At 36.4% G+C, this 26,281-nt stretch overlaps 1 protein-coding gene across 1 annotated transcript in view; it reads right to left on the reverse strand.

The window, feature by feature from the left end:
* RNF17 (ring finger protein 17) overlaps positions 1-26,281 on the reverse strand; it is a 100,649-nt gene that overhangs the window by 53,467 nt on the left and 20,901 nt on the right. The window contains exons 8-16 of the mRNA XM_045567012.1: positions 23,869-23,945; positions 23,520-23,594; positions 20,105-20,409; positions 17,314-17,472; positions 13,798-13,987; positions 11,646-11,814; positions 10,168-10,358; positions 9,138-9,264; positions 236-389 (exon numbers count right to left, since the gene is read on the reverse strand). Coding sequence (XP_045422968.1) covers positions 236-389; positions 9,138-9,264; positions 10,168-10,358; positions 11,646-11,814; positions 13,798-13,987; positions 17,314-17,472; positions 20,105-20,409; positions 23,520-23,594; positions 23,869-23,945 — 1,447 coding nt within the window. The remainder of the gene's footprint in view (positions 1-235; positions 390-9,137; positions 9,265-10,167; positions 10,359-11,645; positions 11,815-13,797; positions 13,988-17,313; positions 17,473-20,104; positions 20,410-23,519; positions 23,595-23,868; positions 23,946-26,281) is intronic.

Consider the following 26,281-nt stretch of genomic DNA (forward strand, 5'->3'; position numbering starts at 1 on the left):
CAATCTACTAGTTTTCCAGCCAGATTCTCAATGGTTAAGTTCTAGTCAAGTCAAACAAAATTTCAGGAGCCAGAGATTCACGTCCAAACATTATCACCAACTTTCTAAAGACAGATGACGTAGCAAATGGTAAGATCAAATAATATCACCTCCAAGACTTAATTTGTACCAACTCAAACAATGTTAGTTTTGAAGTATTAACATTTCCCTGTGGAAACAGCATGCACTTTCCTACCAGTGACTTTTGCTCGGTACCAAACTCCATCTTCAAATTTAGCTACACAGGCTTGATCTTGAACTGGACAGAGGATTTCCAGATTTTCCCCATCTTCACTTTTATAGAATTCCTCGATTGTCTTTAATAGTAATAAAAAATCCAGGCCCTCTATCTAAGAAATAGAACGATAAAGCACTGTAGTTTCACAGAAACTTAAAATTTAAATGTTGAGTGAATTATAGGCACTGTTCATAAAATTATGAAACATTAAAACTTGAGTTTGATCTAAATCAATTTTGTTATGTAATTTCTTTTACAAATATTTTATTGCAGTACAGAAAATTAGTATATACAAACATAAGATCACATTCTGACAGATAATAACTTAGTGTATATTCTTCTATATCTCTTTCTATACACATACATGCATTCCCTTGTACACTTATTTTACCAGAACTAGACCATATCACACATACAATTTAATAACCTGCATTTTTGTCATCTCTCACTTTTTCTATTTCAGTAAGGGTTCCTACTAGTACTTCTAGACCACATTTGGTTTTCCCTAACTGATCCAAACCAATATCCAGAGCAAGATTACACACTGCTTTGGTTATTATCTCCATAACCCTCTTATAATCGAGCACAATTCTCTACTTTTAATGACCATGTCTTGTTGAAGAGAGACAGCTATCTTTCTGCAGAATGCCCCACACCTTCCAGATGGATGTGGTTACACCCTCATGCTGTCATTTAGCTTATTCCTCCATTGACTAGGGTGTATCTGCTGAGCTTCCAAAAAGATGAAAGTTATATTATACATAAAGGTTTGGTGGATCCAAGCCAAACCTTTTTGGCTAGACTGTATCATAGGTAAGGTAATTTTGTACACTCATGTTGCAACACATCAAGACATAATACTTACTGACTCACTATTAACATGCTAAGATTCATCTGTCGACTGCGGTGATGGTCCTGATCCCTCCCATTGTTCAGTTCTGTTTATCCCCCTGTGGCTACCAAGTAATCTGTGTGGCGCTACTTTGGTATTATATGAATGTCCAGTTTCATATCAACCATTCAGCTAACGGTTTTTATATGATTTGATAATTCTGCCTTAAATGAATAATTCAGAAGGGTTTGTGAAATGATTGCATTCTTTAACAAAACAGAGCTTTCCCTTATTAAATGGGGCTATTTGGTATAACTCAAAAATATAGTTTCTAAAGCTCCAATAGTAGCCCAAAGAATCAAGGACTAAGGTTTGATTATTTCTCCAAATACCAATTCTTAAGGTTAAAAAATACTTTGAAATACATCTCAAATGGGAAAAAATAAGGTTCTCCTGTGAATATAATGATGTAAGTGAAAATTTTCTGAATTCCTATCTTTTCATGTTATTTCATTTAAATTACTTTAAAACCACTTCACTTTTAACTTTCTAAACTTTTATTTCTAAGTAGATATTATGCAAATTCTTTCATTAACAGATAATCCAAAGTGAACATTTTAAAAAAGGGCTATAAGGCCGGGCGCGGTGGCTCACGCCTATAATCCTAGCCCTCTGGGAGGCTGAGGCAGGTGGATCGCTCGAGGTCAGGAGTTCGAGACCAGCCTGGGCGAGACCCAGTCTCTACTAAAAATAGAAATAAAAAAAATTATCTGGACAACTAAGAATATATATATAGAAAAAATTAGCTGGGCATGGTGGCACATGCCTGTAGTCCCAGCTACTCAGGAGGCTGAGGTAGTAGGATCGCTTAAGCCCAAGAGTTTGAGGTTGCTGTGAGCTAGGCTGATGCCACGGCACTCACTCTAGCCTGGGCAACAAAGTGAGACTCTGTCTAAAAAAAATTAAATAAATAAATAAAAATTAAAAAAAAATAAAAAACGGCTATAATGGAGGAAAGAAGGAACGAAAAAAATCTATAAGATGTATAGAAAACAAAGCAAATAGAACTCTTTCCTTATCAGTAATTACTTTAAAGGTAAATGAATCAAACTCTCCAATTAAAAGAAAAAGATTGGCAGAATGGATTAAAAAAACATGATCTAATTATACAGTGTTCACAAGAGACTCACTTTATACCTAATGATATACACAGGTTGAAAGTCAAAGGATGGGCCGGGTGCAGTGGCTCATGCCTATGACTCTAGCACTTTGAGAGGCTGAGGAGAGAGGACTACACGAGACCAGGAGTTTGAGACCAGCTTGACCAGCAGTGAGACCCCATCTCTACAAAAAGCAAAAAAAATTAGCTGGGTGTGTTGGCTAATTTTTTTAGTAGTACCAGCTACTTGGGAGGCTGAAGCAGGAGGGTCACTTAAGTCCAGCAGTTTGAGGTTACAGTGAGCTATGATGATGCCATTGTACTCTAGCCTGGGCAACAGAGCTATACCCTGTCTCAAAAAGAAAAACAAAAACAAATATATAAAAAGTAAAAGGATGGAAGACAGTATTCTATGCAAATTGTAATCAAAAGAGATCTGGGGTAGCTTTATTAATATCAGACAAAATAGACTTTAAGTAAAAAATTGTTATGAGAGAAAGGCCATTATAAACTGATAAAAGGGTCAACTCACCAATAAGATATAACAATCATAAGCAAATATGCAGCAAACATCAGAGTCCCAAAACATATGAAGCAAACATTGACAGAATTAAAGGAAAAAACAGATTGTTCTACAATAATAGAAGACTTTACTACTCCACTTTCAATACTGGATAAAACAACCATACAGAGTATCAGTGAGGAAAAGAGAAGACTTGAACAACACTATAAACCAATTAGATCTGACAGACATACACACTACAAGCAAACAGCATAATAAACATTTTTTCCCTCAAGTTCACATGGAACATTCTCAGGATAGACAGTATTTTAGGCCACGAAACAAATCTTAATAAATTTTAAAAGACTGAAATCAGGCCAGGAGTGGTGGCTCACGCCTGTAATCCTAGCACTCTGGGAGGCCAAGGCGGGTGGATTGCTCGAGGTCAGGAGTTTGAGACCAGCCTGAGCACGAGCGAGACCCTGTCTCTACTAAAAATAGAAACAAATTATCTGGCCAACTAAAATATATATAGAAAAAAATTAGCCAGGCATGGTGGCGCATGCCTGTAGTCCCAGCTACTTGGGAGGCTGAGGCAGGAGGATTGCTTAAGCCCAGGAGATTGAGGTTGCTGTGAGCTAGGCTGATGCCACGGCACTCACTCTAGCCCGGGCAACAAAGTGAGACTCTGTCTCAAAAAAAAAAAAAAAAAAAAAGACTGAAATCATAAAATGTATCTTTATTACAATGGAAGGAAACTAGAAATCAAAAAATACAGAAAACTGAAAAATTCAAATATGTAGAAATTAAACAACACACTCTTAAAAGAAAACATAAGAGAAAATTCTTTGAGACAAATGAAAATGAAAACATAACAAACCCAATTTATGAGACGTAGCAAAATAGTGCTGAGAGGGAATTTTACAGCTATAAACACATGCAATTAAAAAAACTCAAGAAGCTATACAAACATAAGGAAATAGAAAAAGAGCAAATTAAACCCAAAGTTAGAAGGAAAGAAATAATAAAGATTAGAGTGCAATAAATAAGAGAAACAAACAAACAAAAAAATCAATGAAACCTAAAGTTGATTCTTTGAAAAGATCAACAAAATTGACAAATCTTTAGCTATTAATAGAATGACTAAGAAAGAAAGAAAGAGGAGACTCAAGTCTCCTCAGAAATAAAAGTGGAGACACTACTACCAAATAAAAAGGATTATAAGAGACTATTATGAACAACTGTATGCCAACAAATTGAATAACCTAGATGAAATGGACAAATTCCTAGAAACACACAACCTTCCAAGACTGAGTCATGAAGAATTAGAAAATCTACATAGCCTTACAACTAGTCAGGAGGCTGAATCAGGATTCAAAAACCTCCCAACAAAGAAAATCCCTGTGGACCACATAGCTTCACTGCTGAATTCTACCAACCATTTAAAGAATTAATATCATTCCTGGCCGGGCGCGGTGGCTCACGCCTGTAATCCTAGCACTCTGGGAGGCCGAGGCGGGCGGATTGTTTGAGCTCAGGAGTTCGAGACCAGCCTGAGCAAGAGTGAGACCCTGTCTCTACTAAAAATAGAAAAGAAATTATATGGACAGCTAAAAACATATATATAGAAAAAATGAGCCGGGCATGGTGGCACATGCCTGTAGTCCCAGCTACTCGGGAGGCTGAGGCAGTAGGATCGCTTGAGCCCAGGAGTTTGAGGTTGCTGTGAGCTGGGCTGACGCCACAGCACTCACTCTAGCCCGGGCAACAGAGTGAGACTCTGTCTCAAAAAAAAAAAAAAAAAAAAAAAAGAATTAATATCATTCCTTCTTGAACTCTCCCAAAAAACTGAAGATGGAGGAACGCACTCTAACTCACTCGAAGAGGCAGCAGCACCTTGATAACAAAGCCATATGGCAACACTAAAGAAAACAAAACTGCAGACCCTTACCAATGCTGATGCAAAAATCTTCCACAAAACACTAACAAACCAAATTAAGCAGATTAATGTGTGCTGTATTTTCCTCTAATTTGGTCTTCAGGTGTCTGAAGAGTGGCAGCAAACTCTAGCCCTGCCCTGACAGGGCTCCAGGAGAGGGGGTCACAGATGTTTACAGCGTGCCTTTCACAGGGTACTTCTTTATCTCGGTGAATGGGCTAATGCCTAGGTGTCTGATCCATGACCAAGTGTCCCTGCCACAGGAAACTTGTTTATACTAGCAGACGCCCTTGTGTTTCTTATCTGACCTGTGTCCTGTTTACTGCCACCAAGGCACTCTCTAGGGGAATCCTGACCAGGAGGAGAGTTAGGTTAGGGTATGTCAAACAGTTAGGAGGCTGCACAACAAAACACATGAAATAACAGAAGTATTTTATTACTCACAGGTAAGTGAGAATGAACCTGTGGGACTATACTTTTATTAAGGTCCATGGGTATTATCCCTTAAGGTTTTCCAGCAAGCACTGTGGATTGGCCAATTTAAAGAAAACAGGTACAAAGGGGGAACTTATTTACATGACTCTGATGTCAACTCTGATGGTTAAGCAGCTGTGGGATGTGCTGGGTCAGTGAGACGAGGAACAAGTGAACCCCACGCAAACCACCACATGGGGGGAGTTTTTAACTAGGCCAAAGGTGATATGGAACAACTGGCTTTCAGACAACTTACATCAGGCCTAAAAATGGATGTGAAGGCAACAACTATATTAAACAAATTTATGACAAAAGGATTACATACCATTATCTATCGAGATTAGTTCTCAAAATGCAAAGATGCTGCAACACATGAAAATCAACGTGATACATCACATTAATAAGATGAAGGAAAAAAGACCAAAACATGATCATCTCAACTGTTTCAAAAAAGCATCTGAAAAACTGAACATCCTTTCATGATTAAAAACACCCAATAAACTAGGGAGAAAAGGAAGCTTACTCAATATGATAAAAGGTCATTTGGGAAAAACGAATAGGATAATATCATACTTAATGGAGAAAGACAAAGGTTTTTCTCAGACAGTAATAAGACAAAGATGCCTGCTTTTGCTTCTTGTCCTCAACATGGTATTGGAAATTCTAGCCACAGATATTAGGTAAGAAAAAGACAAAAGGCATCCAAATCAGAAAAGAGAGTAAAAATATCTCTGTTCATGGATGACATAATCTTGTATATAAGACAATCCTCAAAATTACACACAAAGACACACACAAAACCTGTTAGAACAAATTAATTCAGTAAAGCTGCTGGACACAAAATCCACATGTGAAAGTCAGTTACATTTCAATACATAAGCTATGATCAATCTGAAAAGGAAATTAAAAAAGCAATTCCATTTACAATAGCATCTCAAAGAAGTAAATACTTAGGAATAAACTTAACCAAGAAGGCAAAAGACTTATACACTGAAAACAACACAAAATTGTTGAACGATATTAAATAAGATCTAAATAAATAAAACATACCATGTTCATGGATAGGAAGACTTAAAACTGTAAACATGTCAATTCTACCCAAAGTGATTTACAATTCAATGCAATCTCTATCAAAATACCAATGACATTTCTTGCAGAAATAGAAATCCCACACTTAAAAGTCATGGACTCAAACGCCTGGCCTCAACCAATCCTCCTGCCTTGGCCTCCCAGAGTGCTAGGATTACAGGCATGAGCCATCTCGCCTGGCCATCATATGGAATCTTAAGAAACTCTGAATAGCCGAAACAATCTTGAGAAAGAAGAACGAAGTTGGAGGACTCACACATTTTGATTTCAAAAGTTATAACACAGCTACAGTAATCAAACAGTCTGGTGATGGTAATAAGGACAGACACAGAGACCAGTAGTATAAAATAGAAAGCTCAGAAATAAACTTTCATTTTTAATAAGGGTGCCAAGACCATTCAGTGGGGAAAGGACAGTCTTTTCAACAAATAGTGCTGGGAACACTGGATATTCAATTCAAAAGAATAAAGTTAGACCCCTACTTTGCACCATATACAAAAATTAACTCAAAATAGATCAAAGATCTAAATGTAAGAACTAAAATTATAAAACTCTCAGAAGAAAACACAGGGAAGAAGCACCATGATGTCAGATTTGGCAATGGTATTTTGGATATGACACCAAAAGCACAAGCAACAAAAGAAACAATAGATAAAATGGACTCCATAAAATTAAAAACTAGTGTGGATCAAAGGACACTATCAAGAGAGTGAAAGACAATCACAGAATGAAAGAAAATACAGTTGACCCTTGAACAAGACAGGTTTGAATTGCATGAGTCCACTTATGTGCAAACTTTCTTCTGCCTCTGCCACCCCTGAGATAGCAAGAACAACCCACCCTCCTTTCCCCCTTTCTCCTCCTCAGTCTACTCAATGTGAAGGTGATGAGGATGAAGGCCTTATGGTGATTCACATCCACTTAATGAACAGTAAACAGTAATTTTCTCCTTCTTATGATTTTCTTAATAACATTTTCTTTTCTCTATTGTAAGAATACAGTATCTAATACACATAGCAAACAAAATATGTGTTAACCAACTGTTTATGTTATCAGTAAGGCTTCTGGTCACCAGCAGGTCATTAGTAATTAAGTTTGGGGGGAGGCAAAAACTACATGCAGATTTTTGACTGCACAGAGGGTTGGCACCCTCAACCCCAATGTTGTTCAACGGTCAATTGCATTTGTAAGTCATATCTGATAAGGATTTAATATCTAGAATATATTAAAAACTCCTATAACTCAACAACAAAATAAATGATCCAATTAAAAAACAAAGGACTTGGACAACTATTTCTTTAAAGAAGATACACAATTGGCCACGTAAAGGTGTTCAACATCACCAGTCATCAGAGAAATGCAGATCAAAACTACAATGCTACACCACTTCACACTTATTAAGATGGCTATTATTTTTTTTAAAAAAATAGAAGATAACAAGTGTGAGTGTTGGTGAGGATGTGGAGAAACTGAAACCCTGTGCATTGCTGGTGGGAATGTAGAACTGTGTAGCTGCTGTAGAAAATAGTTGGATGGTTCCCCAAAAAGTTAGACATAGAATTGCTATATAATCCAGCAATTCTACTAGTAGGCACACACCAAAGGAATTGAAAAGCAGGGACCCAAATGGATACTTTTATACCAATGTTCATAGCAGCATAATTCACAATGGCCAAAAGGTGGAAACAATCCAAGTGCCCATCAACAGACGGATTAACAAAAATGTGGTACCTTCAGCCATATAAAGGAGCAAAATTGATATATCCTACAATATAGATGAAACTTGAAAACATTAAGCTTAAATGAAACAAGCCAGACATAAAAGGAAACATTGTGTATGAGGTACACCTAGAATGGGCAAATTCAAAGAGACAGAAAGCAAAATAGAAGTTGTCAGGGGCTGGGGGAGAGGAAATGGGATGTTACTATTTCATGTTATTGTACAGAGCTTCTGTTGAACGAAGAAAAAGCTCTGGAAATGGATGGTGGTGATGGCTGCACAACATTGTTAATGTACTTAATGGCACTGAACTGTATACTTAAAAATGGCTGAAATTGTAAATTTATGTTATGCATATTTTACCACAATAAAAAAAGACACTGTGAAAAAGAAACTCAAGTCCTAACTTAGTGATAAGCAGCTTCCACAACCATCTGGGGAGCCAGTACAGTGTGGCACGGCGCTGAGACGACAGACTCTGGAGCTACAGGGCGCAGTGGAATCCTGGCTCTCCCCTTTCACAGCTGCGTGACCCTAGGCAAGATGCTTCACACCGCTGCTGTTAGTGACAGTCTCCCAACCCAGATGGAGATAACAATATTTTCTCACAGGATCACTGTGAAGATTAATGAATTAAATCACTGAAAGCCTTAAGGTCCTTACGATGAGTTAATTTATATAAAGGACTGCAAGGTCAATAAGGATGACCTATTATTGTTACTAACTAAACAAACACATCAGTCACATACCAAAAGTTTAACATGAAATGCCTTCAATTTGTATCTATTTTGGTGTTCAACTTCAGAAAACTACCTGGGAATAATCAGTAAATTCTCAAATGTACATGGTCATAAAAAGGTTTATTTGTCATTATGACTTGCTAGCTCTATGTGCTTTCCTAGGTTCTAGATTTTAGAAGGTAGCAAGAAACATTCATACATTAGGTATCCTGCATCATTCTCTCAATTAATGAATCATGTGAACTTCTTGTTTACAGTTGAAGCTACTAAGAAATTTAAATGTATAGAAGGTTGACAGTGGTTTGTTTGCACAAACTAAAATTCATAGTTGTCACTCATTCCTCTTATACATTTCTAATTTAAAGTTTTTAAAATACTTCATTTCAAAAAACATTATATACTTACCAACTGAAGATAAAAATCAGTGGGACTATTTATATGACAAACCATGACGGAAACATCTGTCATTTCGTTAGGCAAAATAGGTGGATGGTAGTGTAAAGTTGTATTTTTTTCAGATTGTGACCTAAACCTAATTAAAAGTATAATGAAAAGTATAAGTAAGATCCATTTTCTTAAAGTCTTTCTTCTCTCAGTGACTTGATCTGAAGAAAGGACTTATACATACACTGACTTATTTATCAAAAGTATTCCTTTTCCAATTTCTTTCTTATAACATTTCTTGGTATTGTCTCCAATTGTTGAACCAGGTTAAATAAGACGCCAAGTCTCAAAACTCAATAATTAATCTTCAAATTTGTGTTAGGACATTTTAGAGCTGGGCCCGCAAGTCACACTTACATTCAAAGCTGCTTCTATTCTAACTTTTGGTTACATTAATAGCCATGATCTGTGGTAGTGCTTGGTGAGGCCAGCTAAGGGGTGTCTGTGGCCCTTGTCAGTTTCAAGACTTTAATTTTATTTTTCTAGAACGGAATCTACTTGGGTCACTTCCAGAGTCATCTAATCACCCAGGACAGAAAGTTAGGATCTTCCACTACCTCTATGGTTACTTAGCACATCAGAAATGAGGGAAAAAGAAACTTTAAATATGTATTCTAGATGCATACATTAAATATATGGTAGTGATCATGAACTCATTACAAAGGCTAGAAAATTTAAGTTAGGAACAGTTAAACTATAATTCTTGAAACCCTAGTTGCTCCTTGTAAAGTTATCAAGAGTAAAAAAAATGTTTAGTATCTACTTATACTTTCTATTCTGAGCTACCTTAATTTTTCAATTTTCTGAAACCAAATTACCTGAATGCAGTTTTCACAGACAACAATTGTACTTAGAAAACCCTAACAGCCGTGTTTTCACTTCTTAGGGTATGTTGAGGTTTACTCTAGAGCCATGGTTTTTAAAGGCAAAATCTGGTATTTCTGTTTAGCTATCATCTCAAAGAATATTTAAGTTTTAATAAGTTACTTACCTTGCTAGTTTCATAAAAACTAATGCATCTCTGAGAGACACAGGCATATCACTGCTTATTTTATTTGCTGGTGGTTTCTGCAGATCTACAATAAGCACACCATCTTCTTCTCCAAAAACTTTCATTAAAACAGCCTTGTTATTTACCATTTTCAAAAATTCCACTTTAGCTTCCTCTTTCCAGCCTTCATTCTGTAAAAGTAAAATTCCACAGTAATTAGTAATTATAATTAGTACTAATGTTACAATGTTCTGAATTTAGCTTTGTACCAAGCAAGTCTGCAACTTTGAGCCATGGCACTAAACAGACATTAAGAAACAGCCAGGACCACAAACCCAACGGCAGTCTTTATAACATATTCTCAAGTTTTTTGTTTTTTTTTTTCTCTGTTGCCTGGGCTACTCAAGATTTTACTTTAGAATTTAGTGTCACTTTTGAATATTAATATGAAGATTATAAAGATCTTAAAATGCAAGAAAGTATTGCACATGAATTTTCCACTTAAACGATGAAAATTCAAAAGATTGTTTTGAAAGTATAAAGTAATAAAATCAAAATATTTATAATCAGTTAACCTAGCTTCCATTACTAGCAAAATATGAGGTATGTGCTACTTAAGTAAGAAAAAATATTCACCTACTGGAAAAAAAACTTTTAAGTTGATTTTTGAACATTTAAGTATTATACCTAAAGTTCTAGGATCAAAACCAAAAATTCCTTAAAAACAAAAAGTAAAATAGCTTTCTAAAGTTTTTATGATTATAAACATAAAACCTACTCAGTATAGAAAGTGCAAAAAAATGTAAAAGAGAAAGTGAAAAACAAAACAATCTCACCATCATGAGGAAAACACCAGTGTTAATATTTTTATGTTTCCTTTTTTTATTCGTTTATTCACTATTTCAAGTATTTCTTGAATGCCTACTACATGGCAGGTGATCTGCTAAGTGCTGGGAATACAGTGATAAGCAAAGACGCAGACTCCTGCTATCACAGACCTTGTAATAACAGAGCTGCTTAACTTTATCTTGTTATACACAATTCCTGTCTCCTAGGAGTTTCAATCTTGCTGGGGAACAGACACTCATAAATACAAAGCAGAATGCAGTATCAGCCATAAACAGACTAATGAATGAAGTACAAGGAAATAGAGAAGGAACGTATAGAAATACACACCTGTATTGTATTTTAAACTTATTTCTCTTTATGTAGTAGACTCCAAAATCACTGGCTTACTTGGATATTTCACCAATTATATTCATATATGCTTGTTCAACTCAATTTCTCATTAAGAATATTTTCAGTTGTGGAAGTTAAAGTTCATTTCCTTTTTTATTGGCACTAATAGCTTATTATGCAAAGTGTATTTACCAAGATAACTGGTTCCTTGAGCTTACACTCTGCAATCTAATTGACAATACATAGCTAAAAGTATAATATTAAGCCTCTGAAGAAGAAATAATTTAAGTCTCACTTACTGAGTTCTGTGGAACAATGTCTTTCAATGAGCATGGCTGTGCTAATGGCTGGGTGTCTTTCAGTAGCCCTCTGATGTGTGGGTCAGACTTCCTCAGAACCAGACATAAGTCACTGAGTACAACATGCTGCTCGGCAGTGTGTTCTGGTCTCACGTGAGTGTCACCAACACTAAGAGGAATTCAAGTAATATTTCAGTAACGCTTCAAACTTGAACTTCCTTTTCCCCATAAAATGTATGCATTTCTAAGGATACTTTAAGTTGTATCTTCTAGAAAGTTATATTCCAAGTTCATACTATACAAATGTAATTTAGCTTCTACAAGCACAGACAGTTTTCATCCATAGAATTAAATCTCAGCTACCTTTATTTGAACTTTCACATACATAATATAATAACCTTCCCCACCCAACATAAATCCATTTATTTATAAAACTATGACAATAAAGTGACCATGCTACCATTAATACTGGTCCTTACTGCAGAAACATTTTGATTTTCCTTACAGACTCAGAAAACATTTAAGTGCTCAGAGTTAGACAGTATGATATTTTAACATTAACATTAATGACGCTACAGAAGTCTGATTAAAAATTTAACTCAATCATCTGCAGCTAACTAACATTTTATTTAAAAGAATTAGTTTCATGCATTATTCCTTGTTTTAAAGACATTAGATGGGTATTTAAGTTTGGAATACATCAAAAAGTTCCTTTTCCAAGCTCCCTATCTATTAATATAACTGATATATTTTATTTATTAAGATGACTATAGAGCAAAATATTAATTATTAAATATGAAATGTCCAATCTCCTTAATTACCAAGTTTGACAGTTGATATCTCTGACATTCCACTTTGACACTGCTTGTTTTTATTGTGAAGGTACATCCTCAGTTTTTTAAACAGGCGTTTTGGCTTGTGATTATCTTTCAAATTTTTTTAGAGCAATTTTTGTGAAACCATGGATAAGTCAAAAATTCATGTTATTTTCTAATATGAGTTCCATCGCAGAACCAATGCAGTACGGACAGCTCAAAATATTGAAGTATTTGGGAAGGATGTGGCTAACGAACACACAGTATGTTGATGGTTTGAGAAGCTCCGTTCTGGTAATTTTAATCTTGAAAATGAGCCACGTGGGCAACCTGAGACAGATGTGGATGAGCTTAAAGCTCTAATGGAAGCAAATCCATCTCAACCTATGTGTGAACTAGCAAGGGTTGACGTTACTATTCCAACATTACTGGACCATTTGAAACAAATCAGCAAGGTAAAGAAGCTGAATAGATGGGTTCCGTGTGAATAAAGCAAGTGTTAAAAGAGCAATCGTCTCGAAGTTTGCCTTTCTTTGCTGTCATGACATAAAGGAGAACCATTTCTATACTGTATTGTTACGTGTGATGAAAAATGGACTCTTTTTGACAACTGCAAACATTCAGCATAATGGCTGGATAAAGATGGAGTGCCAAAATACGGTCCAAAACCGAATATTCATCAAAAAAAGCTAATGGAGTCTGTTTGGTCGTCTAGTGCTGGTATCATCCACTATAGTTTCATGAAACCTGGTCAATCGATTACAGCAACCAATTGGATGAAATGATGAGGATGCTTGTGATTAAGTAGCTGAGATTAGTCAATAGAGACAGGCCAATCCTCTTGCAAGACAACGCTCAACCACATGTTGCACAAACAACGCTGCTCAAACTACAGAGGCTGGAGTTGGAAACTCTCTGTCATCTACCATATTCACCAGACCTTGCACCAACTGACTACCACTTCCTTCCAGGCTTTGGACCACTTCTTGCAGGGAAAAACATTCAATTCTCAACAAGCTGTGGAAAATGCCTTTTGCAATTTCATTGCCACTTGCTCCCCAGGCTTCTTTGCTGCTGGCATAAACAAGCTACCCTTAAGATGGCAACACTGTGTCAATAGTTTAGGCACATGCTTTGATTGTACCATTTCTTGTTTGAGATATAATAAACTACACTTCTGATTCAAAATTGGACATTTCATATTTAATGACCTATTAATAAATTGTATGCCTTGGAAGTGAAGAATGAAAAATTACTCCTCTATATCCCTAATTTCCTTTATTCCCCCCACAAATGTTTCTAAATGGGCCAGAAACACATACTATAAAATATCCTACCCTGTGACAATTAGGGCTTCTGAATTTCCAAAGTCTACCATGAATATTTGTATCAGTGCAATTTCACAGACTGAGAATTTGGTGGGACTGCAAGGTTTTCTAATATTTTTACTTTCTATTGGAATTAATTCAGTGATAGTTCCTCGACACCACATTCCATTTTCAATGCTGTTGACAAATATTCTTGTACCTAAATAACAAGGGAGACAAGTTGTTATATTTATCGAGAAGGACACCTAGTAAGTTCTAATTTACAAACACATTAGTTCTACCACTAAAAAGTCTTAGTTCATTTATTTACTGATCACTTTACTGTGTCAAGTACTATGAGAAGGATATAATGTAGTATATTATGATAGCTGCCATTATACAAGCTAAATGGCAAGATAGAAAACAGTACTAAGTCAGCAGTCATGGGTCAGCATGATGACCTATGTTTCACGAACTACATTAACAAAGATGAATGAGACTGTCTTGCCATTAAAAAGCTCAAGAGAAAGAGACAGACAAATTACTATAACGCACTTACCACAATGAAGACCATCTATCCTCACAAAGGTACATACATACGCTTATAGATACCCACACGCTGAAGTTTGTAATAAAAGAAGAAATAATTACCTTCTCTTGGTAAAGGAGCGTGAGAGTAAAGAAACAATGACAGGCAGCATATGAAACGCCAAAATTAACACCCCGTGGTGTTCAGAGAAGGGGAAGATGAGCTAAGGACTTAATAGAGCAAGACCCTATTGAGGGACCAGATGGATTACAAATTAATAACCAGGAAAAAAGATCAAGCAAGAAAGAAGCCTGAATGTGAATGCTCACTATGAGCTCAGCAGATGTTCTCAGTATTTTGTCTGAATTCACTTAATCCCCACCACAACCCCATAGAGGTGGTGCTTCCATTGTACAGGCGAGGAAACTGAGGCAGAAAACCTAGCCCAAGCCACATGGCTGCTTAAGAAGAGGCAGCAGGAGAACCCAGGTCAGCCTAGAACCCATCTAAAGTACACACTGGAGATAAATTTGGTAAGCCTTGATCACTGATTATATACAGGCGGATACTGTATAAGCCCCTCTACATATGCTGATAAGAGCGGGACAGTTAAAAGGCACATTAGGTCACCTTTTTAATTTTAAGTTCTACCAAAACATTTGTTTGGGCTTCGGACTGTCAGTGAACCTTCTCTTATTTTGATATACTATATAAGGAACACTCTCTTAGTTTTAAAATACAGTAAGTCCTCATTTAATGTTGTTGATAGATTTTTGAAAACTGCGACTTTAAGTGAAACAATGTATAACAAAAGCAATCTTATCATAGGCTAACTGATACAAACAAAAGTTCTTATGGCATATTTCTGGTCACAAAAACATCACCAAAATTCCACATAAAGACCCTAACACTGAAATAAATGTTAGCTATACCTACATTTAAGAAAGATTGATTAATTACTCACTCAATTTTTGATGAAATCAGTGAGTGACAGAAGTCATAGTGGTAGTGGCTTAAATCAAGGAATTAAAGTTTGCGAAGTGATAACTTGAAGGAGTACCTCCTACCACCATGCAGTTCAAAAACAAATAATCACAAATATGGTGGGCTCACTGCATCATTTATTGTCATGCATTTGTATGATTATAGTATACTTTATTAACTTATATTTTACAATAATTTGTATACATCGTTTTCCAACTTGCTTTTTCCAGTTTAGGGTCGAGGGTGGCGGGGGCCTACCCAGGCAGCTCAGGGCGCAAGGCGGAAACCCACCCTGGTCAGGACGCCATTCCTTTGCAGGGTATACTCACTCTCACACACACACACACACACACACACACACACACACACACACACACACACACACGCTCTTAGACTGGAACAATGCAGACACACTAATTAAATAATGTGCACATCTCTGTGGATGGCGGAGGAAGCTGGAGGACTCCCAGAAAACCCCACAGACATGGAGAGAATGTGCAAACTCAAAACAGACAGAGGGCCTGGCCGGGAATCAATTTTTTCTCAACATTATAGCTAAATGAATTATTTGAGGACCTGCTGTGTATATTCTATGAAACCATTCTTTCTTTCAATAAATGAAAGTCTACTGAAGTCATTTGTTGTTCTTCATAATGAAGTACAAAGGTAGGAAAAGGGAACAAGAGGATGCCCTTCTCTCCTACAGCACCAATTCACATTTCTTCCCTTATCACTAATTCTCAAAATATAAATGAGTATTTGAATCAACTATATTTACCTTGCAAACATAATTATCATTAACAACTTAAAGCAAAGGATGTCTTTTTGGCTGTCTTAAAACATTTTCTGAATATAAGCTGAGTTCTTTTGGGCATATATTACATTTTAGAGAATTATCTGTAACCATAAAAATTAAGTTTAATAGTATACTTCCCTCCTCCTTAGATACTAATAATTAAATGTTATTTTTTAAGTTTTAGAATTACTCATTTTTGTCAAAAGTATATGATGACACTAGTCTTCTGATAGTTTGAAAAGCTATACAGATGAGCTGAGAGCTAATTACACTTTTAAATCATTTAAGACTAGACAGATAAACTATTTTTGGTATTAATTATATATAGGCATTGATTGCTATTAATAGCACGAAAAATGCTCTATTAAAAATCAAATCATAGCTTTATCATATTATAGAGTATAATCAAATTCAGTCAACAGTGTTATAAGAAAAACAATTGTAACAAAAGCCTAAAGCATGGCAAATTCACATACCCTCAGAATTAAAATAGATTGATCACGTTTACAACTACCCTCCTTGGGGCACTAGGAATGGCTGCCACAGGCCTTCTGAATCTCAAATGCTCAATTCTAGCCTCAACATCCACACACAGAGAGTAAGAGACTAGAGTTACACAGGAAGAATCATCTTAGAGGCACAGTTTTCCCTGGAGACAAGGGGGTGGGCTATATAACCTGTTGTGAGTTTTGTAGTATATTTTTTAGAGACTGGGTCTTGCTCTGCTGCCCAGGATGGAGTGCAGCGACAATCATAGCTCACTGCAGCCTCCAAATCCTGGGCTCAAGCGATCCTCCCTATTCAACCTCCTGAGTAGTTGGGGCTTACAGGAGTGCACCACCACGCCTGGATAATTTTTAAATTTTGAGACAGGGTATTACTATGTTGCCCAGCTGATGTCAACTCCTGGGTTCAAGCAATCTTCCTGCTTCGGCCTCCCAAAGTGCTGGGATTACAGGTGTGAGCCACTCAGCCTGATGAGTTGTATAGTTTAAAAAGCAGCTCACCCCACTCCATAGTGGAGTTTTTGTGTATATCTCACTCTAAAAATATGTTAACATTCAGTTTTAATCCTTAACTAACATGCCTAAATAATCTAACTTATGTTACATAATTCTAAAATTTTTATGCTTACTATTAACTTGGAGCAGATATCTATATTATAACAAGTCTATGTGGGTTGGCCAAGTATTATAATATTTAAATTTTATTTTAACTTGGAGTAATATTTCATTACCTAGCTCCAAAATGTCTGAAGGATCAAGATGTGAACTCTTATTGCAAAATTCATTCACCTTCTTTTCCAATACTGTTGCATCTTTTATTTGTGAATACTTCCGAATGTAGAAGTGGCAAGGATGTATTACATGGCTTACAAAAACCAGCTCTGGAGAACCTGGATAAGAATCAATTAAACCACATTAATAAACCACAGGTTAGAAAAGAATTCACAAAGGCTGAAAAATTGTAATAGCCTCTAAAAGAATAAGTGTCTTATGGCATTGTGAACTCTAGAATACTGAATCTAGGCCCTATGAAAGAGTTCAAACCCTAAATGACTGATAAAACAAATGGATCACTTTCAATCATGAATTATTTAGCAATCTGAATGCGAATACTTTCTATTACTTGTAAAACGTTATATAAGTGGAATCGCAATTCATGTGACAGATTCTAAAGTCAGCGTACATGCTATAACTCCATAGTATCATAAAACTTAGTTTATTTATGGATATATTTGAAACTCAGAATCCCATTGATAATGATTAGGTTTCTAGGCTAGCTTACAAAAGCCAATTCAATCTATAATCTACTGTATACTCTACTATACCTATAGAACCAATATAGCTCATAGCCACTCTGAATCTCAAGTCTTAAAAATCAGGTTAGAGAGGTGTGAAAAAATGTCTAGGCAAAGCCAAAGTACTCATGCAGCATTTAGAGGAATATGTGTGTGCTCTGGTGGGATGAGTAAAGACAGTGAGAAAATTTTCCATATATATTAGAAATTTCTATACATATATTTCTTAATTAGGAGTAATTAAGCCAAATGCTTCTACTGATATTAATAGAAAAAGATCTTGGCTGAGTGAGGTGGCTCACACCTATAATCCCAAAACTTTGGGAGGCTGAGGTGGGAGGATCACTTGAGGCCAGGAGTTCAAGACCAGCCTGGGCAACACAGCAAGACCCTGTCTCTACAAAAAATTTTAAAAACTGGCATGGTGTGGTAGAGCACACCTGTGGTTCCAGCTTCTTGGAAGGCTGACGCAGGAGGATTGCTTGAGCCCAGGAGTTTGAGGCTATAGTGAGCTATGATCTTGCCACTGCACTCCAGTGTGGGCAACAGAGCGAGACTCTGTCTTTTAAACAAAAAGCAAACAAACAAACAAACAAAAAAAAAAACAGAAAAGATTTCCAAGGTCTCCAAAGTACGATATTAAGGGAAGAATGCAAACAACAGAATACAGAACAGTGCGTGTGGTATGCTATATTTTGTGTTAAACCACACACACAAAAAGAGGGTTAGAAAAATAATTTATGTGTATTTATTTGTAAATGCATAAACTATGGAAAGGAAGGACTGAATAGAATGGGAATAGGGGGGAGTTTCACAGACTATTTTAATATATATTTAATTTCTGAACAAAGTAAGTGTTTTATCTGGTAAAATGTTTAAAAAACAAAGACCAAGAGGAGTGGAATTAAATAGTCAAGTATAGACACATGACAGAAATTGAAAAAAATGGATCATTTTACCTATCCATTATAGACTACAAAGAATGATGCCCAGATTGAGGAAGGGATAAAAAGGCAAATACATATAACTGGGGTGACAGCTGAGAGAAATATTGTAAATTTCAGAAATATTTTTGCCAAAATGAGTCAAAACTTTTAACATGAGAAAGGAATAAGTTTTAGTTGTCAGTAAAATTCATTTTACTTACTGCCTCACACCATATGAAATCATTATACATACAGCAAACACCACTACATTGAGCTCAGACAGTTGTTAAAGTACTTGCTTTTGATCCAAAAGAAATAGATGAGTTTTTCTGAAGAGGCTTTTTTGGATATCTAGGTGTCTCCACAGGATGATCTGTGAAGTATGCTTCATCAAAATATGAAATAAAGAAACTGTACTAATTATGTTAAAGCTGACAATGATATGCTATTGTTTAAAAAGCTGTGCTTGAATTGGCAAAATACTTGAATGGCAAGACCCCTTCTGTCAGTAAGTCCAGTCAAGACAGGTATCTTAAATCACTGACACATCAGTGATGATACAATGGGAAGGAAAGAAAAGAGTATGTCCTTTTTTCAAAATGTCATTCTGGAGAGTCAACCAGTAAAATAGACAATGGAAGGGAGGGAATAAAAGCAGATCTTGAAAATGGTCCTAAACACAACTATTAGTATAAAACTAAACACAGTAGTATCTCACTCCCATGTTGATGGGAAGAATGCCAACACTGGAAATCTGATCAGACAATTGTGATATATCTAAATGTTATAAAATAGATGACATATTCATGATAGTTTACCTTGTAATAGATTAAATCTCAAGACAAAGACTTAAGAGAAGCTGGGTTTTTTTTTGTTTTTTTTTTCAGACAGGGTCCTCACTCTGTCACCCAGGCTGGATGGAGTACAGTGGCACAATCATAAAAAGAAACTGTTCTTAACTCAAGATAAATAAAACTGCTTCCATAAATCATATCTCTCTCATTTATTTATATCTCTTATAAAAGGTTTATATGTGAACACTAAAAAAGTCAAATACCCTAATTAAACCAGATATTAAATTTACAATTTAGAGGTAGCTATATTACTGCATTGAAAATAAAAATTATCCTAACTCTGGAAAATGTGAGAGTAGGGGCATGGAATCAGTAGGTTTTAACTCATAACGAAGAAGAAGATTGTAACAGCGATATGTTCCTGTTAAATGCACAGAACAAAAAGGTACCAATTCTTTCTAATTATAGATAGATTTTTTTCTCTCCTGCTTTTATATTTTCACTTACTTTCCAGGCTTTCTTCAATAATCTCTTCAATTATCACATCAGGGCTGGATCCCATTTGAGGCAGCACAGCAATGGTTTTAGACGACATCATTGCGACAACCTCTTTCTGTGACTGGAAGCTTTTTGCTTCTAAATGCACATTGTTGGTTTCTGGTTGCAAGGGAGGCAGTGGTGCCTCACCGGTTAAGACAGACATGTCAATCTTTTTCTTTTCTAGTGATGGGTATGTATCATGACAGGGGAGCTCCTTTTTATTATTGTATTTCTTTTGAACATGCTGTCCAATCTCATTTTCTTGAGGACATCTGTTTAAAAATACAGAGATATATGGCTATAAACACAGAAGTGTATGGTACAACCCTGAGCAAATCACTATAAACTTCTGCTGATGCCAATAATTACCATTAATCTGAATTCGCTAGGTATGATTATTCAACAGCCACAAACCCAAAACTAATTATCCATCCATTCTACTTCATATTTTTCTATCTTCTTCCATATATCCAGACAGTTAGGGCTGTCAAGTCTACAAGTATAGATATTTTACAATGAAATGAGATTGAATCTCATGAAGTTTGTATTTTATGAGATTTAGCTCCATAACAGATTTAGTTCCTTCACAGATCATTGTTTAAGAAGCCATTTTAGAAATAAGAACCAACAAAGCCAACTGGATTTAGCAATGATACATGTTTTTCTGCCTCTTTAACCAGAGAGCAGACATTTAACATAAGTAAAATTAATATATGTTGAATAAGGTCCAAATACCTGAGAGACACATGTATGTACACAACCTTGCAATCTAAACATCTCTTTTCATAACTCCCACTAGACCTTACTAAGATATTTAACAGTTAACCACCTTCCTCTGACTTGTAGAGCACCACACTTTCTTCTATTCTCCTTCAACCTCTGCCTGCTCCTTCTCAGCTTTGTTTTTGTTTTTTTCAGATTACCCTTTTCCTGCTTTAAATTTTCATATCTTTCAGGGTCCTGTCCTTGACCTATTTCAACACCTGCTCTCACTGAGCAAACCTGTGGTTTAACTACCACCTACCACCATATAATCAGTACAGGCAGGTTATAGCAACACTTTCCCTAAGAACTAGGAAAAATTTTTAAAAAACTGCTCCCAAAGTTAAATTTAAAATCAATAGAAGATCAGTATAGACTCTTAAAGAGACAGAATGGTTTTTAGTCTTAAAAATATTGGATAGTAACCATATTCAAGTTATGAAAATATCTACAAGAACATTGACTGCAAAAGTTGTTGATTACTCATGGAAGCACAAAAAGTGAAGCAACACAGGCAAGCAGGGGGCAGAGCTCACCCAAGCACTGGGGGAAGATGATTTGGGCCGAAGGACTGGTATTCCAGTTCCTCTGGCAAGATCCTCCCTCAGGTGGAGAGGAATGTAGTCAGCAATCTTACCCTAATGCTATTAAGCTATCTGATTAATCTCATTCCCTTTATTCCAAAGAAGACTAGAAACAAAGCAACTTGGGAGAATTGTGGGTATTGGAAAAAAGAATGCCAACACAAATATTCTAGTTCCTGTTATATTTGTCCATTAAGTTAACAAACCAGCATCTTGACTATACACCAGTTTTGTGAACTTGGGTTTTATGAGTTTAGCTGGCTCAGAGTAGATATGCCCATGTATGTTTTTGAGATTGAAAAACTGTGGCCCAGACTGATTTGCTCCCTAAGGTAATGAATGTGATGCTTCTTGCGGGGACCATTTCCCTTGGAGACAAACACAAGTGCATGAACTCATTTCTTTTTTGGGGTTTCCTACTACATCCATATTCTGTACTACTTGTAAACCCAGAACCAAGCCCAAGATCTCTTAAATTTCAGCACACGTATGCAACTGTGCTTGACACATTTCTCCCTAGATAGCTGGTAAACAACAGCAACTCAACATATCCAGTAGCTTCCCCCTCCCAAACTTGCTTTTCTTCTGTATTCCTAATTTTGATGAATAATTGACCACAATCTGTCAACTTAGTCACCAAAGCTAGACCTGTAAATCATTGAGGATGCTCCCCTTTTCCTAATTTGAAGTTTCACATTCAAACTTTACTAAGTTTTATTAATGTTTGTTATTTAGCATTTGTTGTATCTATCCTCAGTTCCTATCCTGTACTACTACTTAAGTTTGGGTTCTCATCATTGGCTGAGTCTACTGATACAATAGCCTAACCAATCCTCCAGCCTCCACTGTCATACTCTCCCCCAAATAATCCCCTAAATGGCCACCAGAGTTATCTTTTTAAAATGTAATCTAATTATTTTTACTTTCGTGCTTAAAACCTTTTAGTGGCTTTCTACTGCCCAGGGCTATATTGTACAACAGAACTTTAGGTGATAATGGAAATGTGCTAATGTTTCTAATATAGTAGTTTTAAATGTCTGCTCTAAAATTCATGTTGAAACTTAATCCCCATTGTGGAGATATTAAGAGGTGGGGCCTTTGCGGAAGTGATTAAGTGACGAGGGCTCTGCCCCCACAAATGTATCAGTGTCTTATAAAAGGGCCAAAGGGAACTAGCTTAGACCCGCTTTTGCTTGTCTGCTCTTCCACCATGTGAGGACACGTTTGCTTATGTGAGGACACAGCATTCAAGGCACCACTTTGAAGCAGAGATCAGGGCCCTCACCAGACACCAAACTTGTCAGCACCTTGATTTGGGGCTTCCCAGCCTCCAGAACTGTGGGGAAATAAATTTCTCTTCTTTGTAAGTTGTCCACTCTGATATATTTTGTCATAGCAGCACAAATGGACTGAGACAGGTAGCCACTAGCCACATGCAGATACTGAGCACTTGAAATGTAGCTAGGGCAATTGAGGAATTGAATTTTAATTTTATTTGGTTTTAACTATTTCTGCTTAAACAGCCACATGTAGTCAAGGGCTACCATATTGGACAGCATGAACCTAGAAAATGAAGTTCAAACACCATCAGACAGCACACAAAATCTGTAGGACTTTGTTTAGTCTATGTACCCTCAGGGACATACGGAATGGAATTATATATACAGCTCCCTGAATGCAGCATGCTATTTCACTGCCCATATATTGATGTCTACTTTCCTCTTCTCCTTTCCACTTGTTACTCATTTTTCACAGATAAGGAAAAATAAAATCTCTTTCCAAGTCCCCCGTTATTCCAAGAAGAACTGTTTACAAGTTTGTCTTCCTGTACTTACTGTAATGTCTCTGACATATATCTCAATATCTAGGGTGTCAGTGCCTAGCAATGCTCAATGCTTGCTGACCCTTCTAGGCCTAGAATTTAACTATAGAAGCTATTTTACCCTTTATTCTTTTAATCAAACTACATTCAGCCTCAATTTTTCTGTCTCTTAGAGAACACAGGTACTGTCCAGACATATTGATATTATACTTACTTTACTGAGTCCTCAAATTCAATCTTTCCCATATCGTTGAACATACAGATGATCTCACTGCAATTCATAATCAATCTAAAATAAAACATCAGCATACAAGCAAATTTTATAATATTAATTACTTTCTCTAAATAAAAATCAGTTGCTAACATTGAAATAGCTAATTGAAAAGAAAACATTTAAATAACATCCTAATTTATCATAAATTACACTTATCTTAATTTTGTCGCTAACTTGAGAAACATTTGTGACCCAAATTTTCAATCTATAACTGCTTGCTATTTTAATAAATTTACGGTCTAACACATCTTTATACTTGTTACGGTCTCTTGATTTATGACTTACTCACCTGGGAGGGTTCCTTAGTTTTAGAGAACTAACTTGTGACAATTCACTCTCTAACGTTAACTTCAAAGTTCGGATAATCTAAAATAAAAAAAAAAAGTGTCATTCATGCATGAATTTGCTTTTGTCACAAATATTGATGAGGCTGGGCGCAGTGGCTCACACCTGTAATCCTAGCACTCTGGAAGGCCAAGGCAGGAAGATTGCTTGAGCTCAGGAGTTCAAGACCAGTCTGAGCAAGAGTGAGACCCCATCTCTAATAAAAAAAAGAAAAATTAGCCGGGCATGGTGGTGCATGCCCGTAGACCCAGCTCCTCGGGAGGCTGAGACAGGAGGATCACTTGAGCCCAGGAGTTTGAGGTTGCTGTGAGTTAGGCTGACACCATGGCACTCTAGCCCAGGCAACAGAGCAAGACTCTGCCTCAAAAAAAAACAAACAAACAAAAAAAAAAAAAACCAAAAGACCCAAACATTGATGAAACAGTAACATTTTAAAAGGACAATTATACTCTGTAGGTATTTCATTAATTAATGCATTCAAGGCTCAATTTTGGGCACCCAAAAGGAAGGGATGCAAATAAGTATTTATGACTATTTTCCCTAAATGAGTTTAAAATATTTTGAAAATATGTATTAAGTCATTTAGTATGAAATGTCTGATTTCCTTAAGTACTAAGTTTGACAGCTGACATCTCTGATATTTCACTTTGACCCTTCCTGTGAAGCTACATCCTCAGTCTTTTAAACATATGTTTTGGCTTGTGATTATCTCTCAAAAAAAATTTCAGGGCAATTTTTGTGAAACCATGGATAAGTCAAAAATTCGTGATATTTTTGATATGAGTTCCACCGTGGAACCAATGCAGTGCAGACAGCTAAAAATATCAACAAAGTGGGAAGGATGTGGCTAATGAACACACAGTACCTTGATGGTCTAACAAGTTCCATTCTGGTGATTTTAATTTTGAAAATGAGCCATGTGGGTGACCTGAGACCAAGGTGAATAACGACTAGCTAAAAGCTGTAGTGGAAGCGAATCCATCTCAACCTATGCAAGAATTAATAGCAAGGTTTGACAGTTACTATTCCAACAATAATGTACCATTTGAAACACATGGGCAAGGTAAAGAAGATGGACAGATGGGTACCCACATGAATTAAACTAGTGTCAGAAGAGAAATTATCTCAAAGCTTGCCTTTCTTTGCTGTCACGACATAAAGGACAACCATTTCTACGACGTATTGTTATGTGTGATGAAAAATATTCTTTCTGACAATCAGCAAGCATTCAGCACAATGGCTGGATAAAGATGAAGTGCCAAAACACAGTCCAAAACCAAATATTCATCAGAAAAAGCTAATGGTGTCTATTTGTTGGTCCAGCACTGATATTATTCACTACAGCTTCATGAAACCTGGTCAATCGATTACAGCGGATGTCTACTGCAACCAACTGGATGAAATGAGGAGGATGCTTGTCATTAAGCAGCTGAGATTGGTCAATAGAGACAGGCTAATCCTCTTACAAGATCACATGTCACAAAAAACAATGCTGCTCAAACTACACAGGCTGGACTTGGAAACTCTGTCATCCACCATATTTACCAGACCTTGCACCAACTGACTACCACTTCTTCCAGGCTTTGGACCACTTCTTGCAAGGAAAAATATTCAATTCTCAAGATGCTGTGGAAAATGCCTTCTGCGATTTCAACACCACTCGCTCTCCAGGCTCCTTTGCTGCTGTGATAAACAAGCTGCCCTTAAGATGGCATAACTGTGTAGACAGTTCAGGAGCATACTTTGATTGTACTGTTTCTTGTTTGAGATATAATAAACTACATTTTTGATTTGAAATCAGACATTTCATATAATGACCTAATATTAAAAGATAATGACTTTTTTGTTCTCTTTTCCTAACCAGACTAACTAGAGTGAAGACCAATTTTTATCATTTTTTTTTTTATCTCCTGTGCCTAACATGTAATACATAGGAAATGACTATCATTGTTTTTAGAACTACAGTTCAGGGAGGCCAACTCTTTCTTTCATTTAAAGTTAGAGACTTTGGAGCCAGGTAAACCAATGGCTTCTGTATTTCAGTTCAGTCCCAATATTTGATTATCTATGGGAATGAGACTCTGAGGAGCTGAAAATGACTAGAGCAGCATCTACCCCCTTACAGAGTGAGGCAGAAATTGGCAAAGACGATCTGTGATTAACCCTGTCCTGCCAAACTATGGTATCTTACAAGAAACACGGTTTTTCTTTTCTTTTCTTTTTTTTTTTTTGCCCAATTCTGCCCCTTGGACACATGATTAGATGACAGGAAACAGCTGAAGCAGCTTGTCTCTTGACTTGCACTGAAGAGGTGGGAAAAGAAAAACCTGAATGGGATCTTGAATTACATTTTCAAG

The sequence above is a fragment of the Lemur catta genome, chromosome 13 (assembly GCF_020740605.2).
Source record: "Lemur catta isolate mLemCat1 chromosome 13, mLemCat1.pri, whole genome shotgun sequence".
NCBI classification, from domain to species: Eukaryota; Metazoa; Chordata; class Mammalia; order Primates; family Lemuridae; genus Lemur; species Lemur catta.